The sequence below is a fragment of the Mandrillus leucophaeus genome, unplaced genomic scaffold, assembly GCF_000951045.1.
Source record: "Mandrillus leucophaeus isolate KB7577 unplaced genomic scaffold, Mleu.le_1.0 Scaffold17, whole genome shotgun sequence".
NCBI classification, from domain to species: domain Eukaryota; kingdom Metazoa; phylum Chordata; class Mammalia; order Primates; family Cercopithecidae; genus Mandrillus; species Mandrillus leucophaeus.
In genome coordinates, this window is record NW_012101698.1 from 5,734,709 (window position 1) to 5,741,818 (window position 7,110).

General features: G+C 45.5%; 1 protein-coding gene across 1 annotated transcript in view; it reads left to right on the forward strand.

Moving 5' to 3' along the window:
* Positions 1 to 7,110, forward strand: part of AARS (alanyl-tRNA synthetase) — a 53,375-nt gene that overhangs the window by 14,489 nt on the left and 31,776 nt on the right. Inside the window, exons 2-4 of the mRNA XM_011976824.1 lie at positions 2,883 to 3,071; positions 3,410 to 3,555; positions 5,670 to 5,861. Of these exons, the coding sequence (XP_011832214.1) occupies positions 2,883 to 3,071; positions 3,410 to 3,555; positions 5,670 to 5,861 (527 nt within the window). The remainder of the gene's footprint in view (positions 1 to 2,882; positions 3,072 to 3,409; positions 3,556 to 5,669; positions 5,862 to 7,110) is intronic.

The following is a 7,110-nucleotide window of genomic DNA, read 5'->3' on the forward strand; positions in this document are numbered from 1 at the left end:
CACCTGCCTCGGCCTCCTAAAGTGCTGGGATTACAGCATGAGCCACCACGCCCGGCCAGCTATTATTCTTTAGAGAGAGGGTCTCACTCTGTCATCCTGGCTGAAGTGCAGTGGCATGATCCTAGCATGCTGTAGCCTCAGACTCCTGGGCTTAAGTGATCCTCTTACGTCAGCCTCCCAAGTAGCTAGAACTACAAGCATGCTCCAGCATGTCAGCTTTTAAAATTATTTTATTTATTTTTTAATTATTGTTTTGAGACAGTCTCTCTCTGTCGCCCAGACTGGAGTGCAGTGGTGCAATCTTGGCTCACTGCAATCTCCGCCTCCTGAGTTCAAGCGATTCTCCTGCCTCAGCCTCCCAAGTCGCTGGAACTACAAGCGTGCGCCACCACGCCTGGCTAATTATTGTATGTTTAGTGGAGACGGGGTTTCGCTGTGTTGGCCAGACTGTTCTCGAACTCCTGACCTCAGGTCATCCACCCGCCTCAGCCTCCGAAAGTGCTGGGATTATAGATGTGAGCCACCTTGCCTGGCCTAAATTATTTTGTTTATTTATATGCAGAGATGGGGTCTCACCAAGGTGTTCAGGCTAGTCTCGAACCGATGACCTCAAGAAATCCTCTTGCCTTAGCTGCCCAAAGTGCTGTGATTACAGGGCTAGGCTAAGCTACCACACCCCGCCCACCTAACCCCTTTCTTGAAACTATTGCCACCAGTGCCACTCTGGATCCATTGCTGAAGAAAATTTATTAGTACAGTTTGGGGAGGTTGAATGAAAAATATACGTGAGGCTGGGCGCAGCGGCTCACGCCTGTAATCCCAACACTTTGGGAGGCCAAGGTAGACAGATCACTTGAATCCAGAAGTTTGAGACCAGCCTAGGGCAACATGGTGAAACCCTGTCTCTACTAAAAATACAAAAATTAGCTAGGTGTAGTGGTGTATGCCTGTAGTCCCAGCTTCTCGGGAGGCTGAGCCAGGATGATCACTTGAGCCTGGGAGTTCAAGGCTACAGTGAGCCCTGATCATACCACTGCACTTCAGCCTGTGCAACATAGTGAGACCCTGTCTCAAAAAAGGAAAGAAAAGTAAAAGACATTTGAAAGGTTTATTGTGAGAGAAAAGGGTTAACTCTTGAAATGATGAAAGCATGACAAGTTTATAAAGGAGTTTAAGAGGAATTTGTCAGCATGTCTGTGACACTAAATACTTTCCAGGCTGGTTGTGGCTGAAGTGGGTTCAGGTTAGATGGTGTTCTCAGGGCTTTCCTGTGATGGTTCTCTTCCTGTGATGCTCACCCAGTGCATCTGCAGCCCTTAGGATGCTCCTCACTCTGGGATGAGTTGACGTTTTCTTTTCTCTTAGGTGTCTTTTCTGGCATGGAAAGTTAGAAACAGTGGGAACATATTCTACGTCTTACAATATTAACTATAAAATTATGAAAAATAGGGCACAGTGCCCCTGTAATTACATCTACTGAGGAGGCTGAGATGGGAGGATCACTTGAGCCTGGGAATTCCAAACCAGCTTGGGCAACATAGTGAGACTGGTCTCACAAAAAAATTATGCTACTTGGGAGACTGAGGCGGGAGAATCGCTGGAACCTGGGAGGCGGAGGTTGCAGTGAGCTGAGATCACGCCACTGCTCTCCAGCCTGGGTGACAGAGTGAGACCTGTCTCTTATACACATCTAGATGTGTATAAGAGACAGGTACTGGGGATTACAGGCATGAGCCACTGTGCCTGGCTGAGAATTTCTAATTTTTAAAAATATTAATTACTAATTATTTAATTTTACTTTTTGATATTTATAAAAATAGAGACAGGGTCTCCCTATGTTTTCCAGGCTGGTCTTGAACTCCTGGGGTCGAAGGAATCCTCCCTTCTTGGCCTCCCAAAGTGCTGGGATTACCGGCATGAGCCACCTTGCCTAGCCTAATTTTAATTCAGTTTTACATGGTCACAAGTGTTTAATGGTAAGACTGGGCACAGTGATTCACGCCTGTAATCCCAGCACTTTAGGAGGCTGAGGCGGGCGGATCACTTTGGATCACTTGGGTCAGGTGTTCAAGACCAGCCTGGCCAATATGACGAAACCCCGTCTCTACTGAAAAAAACAAAAATTAGCCAGGTGTACCTGTGCATGCCTGTAATCTCAGCTACTTGGGAGGCTGAGGCAAGAGAATCGCTTAAACCGAGGAGATGGAGGTTGCAGTGACCTGAGATTGCGCCACTGCACTTCAGCCTGGGCGACACAGACTGCATCTCAAAAAAAAGAAAACCTGTCTGTTGGTTACCAAATTGAATAGCAGTGAATTGAACAGGTCTAGTGGGAAATGTAAAGCAAAGTTAACAAATAACAATGACACATCAAAGCATGACTGGTGCATCCTCAGAGCAAGGCCGTCCCAGCTAGATGACTGATACATCCAATGGTTCATCAACGTGCCGATTTTATTCCCTTAATATGTGTCAGGGTTTTTTTCTTCTTCCTCACATTTACTGCCAAGTGAACATATCAATTTTCAGAATAAGTTCTTCCAGAAAGATGTTATAAGCCCTGAACATCAGAGACTTGTGAAGAAGCCCAGGTTTCACCACATCAACCTTTGGCGGTTAGATCTGGCAGGCCTTTCCCCTCTGCAGGTGGTGTCACTGGTGGTGTTGGGGAGTGTTAGGGAGCTAGGTTCAAGGAGAAACTGCTCCATGAGAGGCTACCCTCTGCTTTGGCTCCACCAGGCCACCTGTTCTGACAGATGTCTATATTCCAGGCATGTTAATCATGAACTGCACAGTTAGTGCGTGGTGGTCTCTTCCTGCCAATGTGTGGCCACCTGACATCACCTGCACCCTTTAAAAGTTGAACTGCTCTCCTTTTTTAGTTTAAACCCATCTTCCTGAACACAATTGACCCATCTCACCCCATGGCAAAGCTGAGCAGAGCCGCCAATACCCAGAAATGCATCCGGGCTGGGGGCAAACACAATGACCTGGACGATGTGGGCAAGGATGTCTATCATCACACCTTCTTCGAGATGTTGGGCTCTTGGTCTTTTGGAGATTACTTTAAGGTAAGTTCAGAGCAGGAGAACCACTAGGGTTTTGAGGAAAATGGTCTTTTCCACAGTGGGAACTGGGTGCTAATTTTGCATGTTTTAAAATGTGAAATATCATGTAGCTGATTCAGGAATGAATGGGATTTATTAATTCTAAGATTTCCTGGAAGTAGTACCTGTAATTTGATGATTTCAGTATATATTTGGATTTCTTCTGTAAACTGATGTTGAATTGGATTGAGTTTAGAGTGAACGTGTTGTGATTTTGTGTCTTTGTTCCTAGGATCTGGTTTTATGCTAAATAGATTTTGGTTTGGTGATGTTCCATGTCTTTCTCTCTGTTCTTTTTGTAGGAATTGGCATGTAAGATGGCTCTGGAACTCCTCACTCAAGAGTTTGGCATTCCCATTGAAAGACTTTATGTTACTTACTTTGGCGGGGATGAAGCAGCTGGCTTAGAACCAGATCTGGAATGCAAACAGATCTGGCAAAATTTGGGGTAAGAATGCAGATCACTTCTTGAGAGTATGGAGGAGTGAAAAGACACTCAGTGCCAGAGTGGGGTTTTATGACCTGGAATACGTGGTCATTTCCCATCTCTGGGTTCATTTTGAGATGCCCAAGGGAGGAGTGAGGCGAGAGAATCACTTGAACCCAGGAGGTGGAGGTTGCGGTGACCTGAGATCGCTCCACTACACTCCAGCCTGGGTGACAGAGTTAATTATTTTTAGATGCATTCATATCTTTTTTTAATTTTTATTTTATTTATTTATTTACTTTTTGAGACAGAGTCTTGCTCTGTCAGCTAGGCTGGAGTGCAGTGGCGCAGTCTCAGCTCACTGCAAGCTCTCCTTCCCAGGTTCATGCCATTCTCCTGCCTCAGCCTTCCAAGTAGCTGGTACTACAGGCTCCCGCCACCACGCCCAGCTAATTTTTTCATATTTTTAGTATAGACGGGGTTTCACTGTGTTAGCCAGGATGGTCTTGATCTCCTGACCTTGTGATCTGCCCACCTTGGCCTCCCAAAGTGCTGGGATTACAAGCATCAGCCACCTAGCCTTTCTTTTTTTTTTTTTTTTAAAGATAAGGGTCTCACTATGTTGGTCAGGCTGGTCTCGAACTCCTGACCTCAGATGATTCGCCCATCTCGGCCTCCTGAAGTGCTGGGATTACAGGCATGAGCCACTGCACCCGGCTGGAAAAAGGAATTTTTTTGTTTTGTTTTTTGAGACAGGGTCTCACTCTCAACCAGGCTGGAGTGCAGTGGTGTAATCATAGTTTACTGCCTGAGCTCAGGTGATCGTCCCATCTCAAGCCTCCCAAGTAACTAGGACTAGAAGCATGCACCACCTGCCTGGCTAGTTTTTGTATTTTTTGTAGGGACGGGGTTTTGCCATGTTGTCCAGGCTGATCTTGAACTCCTGAGCTCAAGCGATCTGCCTGCCTTGGCCTTTCAAATTGCTGGAATTACAGATATCAGCCACTGTGGCTAACCAGTTTTTTTAAACATAATGTAATTTTAAAGTATAATAAATACTATAAAAGCTAAGACAGCAGGTGAGCTATATGTGTTCTGTGCTGTGAATTTAGTAGAATTTGTGAAGTGCTGCATCAAGGAGAATCTGAACATGGGGTGTGTGCCCTCTGTAGATAGCTGGGCTGCCCATGATGTGTTTGCCTCATTTTCTTGTTCTTTTTCCTTAATTCTTTTGTCCTTTAGTGCATAGCTTTTTACTATACTTGGAAATAGGGCTGCTTCTCTGTTTTTTTAATTACTTTTGCTCTAGATATATTATTCCAACCCAACTTCCCCTTTTACTTGATCTAAAACTCCTACTTGGTTGACTCTGTAGTCTAAGTGTAGTTGGAGTTTTGGTAGTAACACGTGTAAAAATTAAATATTAATCTTGACCCTGGTTTTTAAAATCCTGTTTTACTTGACTTCCTGTACTGTGTATCTACACTTTATTAAGCAAGCACAATCTTGTGTGTGTGTGTGAGACAGCTCTTATTCTGTCACCCAGGCTGGAGTGCAGTGGCATGATCACAGCTCACTGCAGCCTCAACTTCCTGGGCTCAAGTGATCCTGTCCCGAGTAGCTGGGACTACAGGTGTACATCACCCCACCCAGTTAATTTTTTAAATAATTTTTAGAGAGACTGGGTTTCTCCATGTTGCCCAGGCTGGTCTCGAACTCCTTAGCTCAAGCAATGCACATGGCTGTTTTCATTATTATGTGTTCCTTTCTAGGCCTTACTCATGTCCTTGTGTATCTTCATTGAGTTTTGATCATAGCATGTGTATATTTTGTATTCTCTTCTATTGTAGGCACTCTTGAGAAGAGTCATGTTCTGTTTCTTTAGCAGGTTTTATGTACAGGCTTAGCATTAGTAATTCTGAAGGTTGGAACTTCTTTATTAAAAATTCTAAGAATTTCTTTTCTTTTTTTTTTTGTTTTTTGAGACAGAGGCTCGCTCTGTCGCTTAGGCTGGATTGCAGTGACGTGAGCCACTGTGTGCGGCCAATCCTAAGAATTTCCTTTGTGGTAGTTGTAAGTCTGGGCAGAACTCTTTGTTGGGGCTGTAACTGGGCTTATCTTTACTCCTTTGTCAGGCTGGATGACACCAAAATCCTCCCAGGCAACATGAAGGATAACTTCTGGGAGATGGGTGACACAGGCCCCTGCGGTCCTTGCAGTGAGATACACTACGACCGGATTGGTGGTCGGGATGCCGCACACCTTGTCAACCAGGACGACCCTAATGTGCTGGAGATCTGGAACCTTGTGTTCATCCAGTATAACAGGTAGCCCTGGAGTCTACTCCATTCCTTTCCTTGAGCTGAGCAGGGGAAGAGGAACTTGGAGCTGTGTGGCTGTCTTCTCAACTAAATGCTCATTTCTTTCTCAGATTACCCCTCTGATCTCTGGAACAAGGATGGGCCTGTTCTTTCAAGAACTAAGCCTTATTGCACCTAATAGCTTCTTGAGAGCTATTCCCATAATGTCATGCTTGCTGTACTTTTTTTTTTTTTTTTTTTTGATGGAATTTTGCTCTTGTTGCCTAGGCTGGAGTGCAATGGTGCAATCTTGGCTCACTGCAACCTCTGTGCCCCGGGTTCAAGCAATTCTCCTGCCTCAGCCTCCCGAGTAGCTGGGATTACAGGCATGTGCCACCACGCCCAGTTAATTTTGTATTTTTAGTAGAGATGGGGTTTCCATGTTGGTCAGGCTGGTCTTGAACTGCTGACCTCGTGATCTGCCCGCCTTGGCCTCCCAAAGTGCTGGGATTACAGGCTTGAGCCACCGCGCCCGGCCCCCCTCCACCGCTTTTTTAAAAGATGAAGGGAGTTTCAGCTACTGTCACATAGCTGCCACTATCCTAAATCTCTGCTGCTGAGTACAGATGATAAGGATTGTATGTAAAGTTGCCTGATAGGAGATTGGCAGGGGCAAGGTATTGACCAGCCCTGGGAAGCTCTGTTACTGACAGGCAGGACCTGGGATCACCGGCATCAAGTACACATCTTGTCTGTCTTGCCTTCCTATATGGGTAACTGAATGTGAAAGGAAAACAAACCAGCGTTTACCCTAGGCAAGCCTTGATGGGTATTTGTGGGTATGTTACTGAGTCTTACACTAAAATTAATGACCTTGGGGAATGCAAAAGTGCATGCTTAGGATAAAAGAAAGTTCCTGAAAGAGGTGTTGCTTTGGGTAGGATTCCAACGGATTCACGACAAAACCCTCAGCTGGGAATGTTGGGGACTAGTTTCTGCCTCTTACAGGTATGTGTTGAGACGGATTCTCCGCCGAGCTGTCCGGTACGCCCATGAAAAGCTCAATGCCAGCAGGGGCTTCTTTGCTACATTAGTAGATGTTGTTGTACAGTCCCTGGTAGGTTCATTTCTCTGTTTACCCTTCTGTGCTAAAGCAATCCGTTAAGAGGGATGGGGTGGGAGAGGGCATACTGCTAAGGAGCTTTTTGTTGTTGTTTTTTGAGACAGAGTCTTGCTGTGTCGCCCAGGCTGGAGTGCAATGGCATGATCTCGGCTC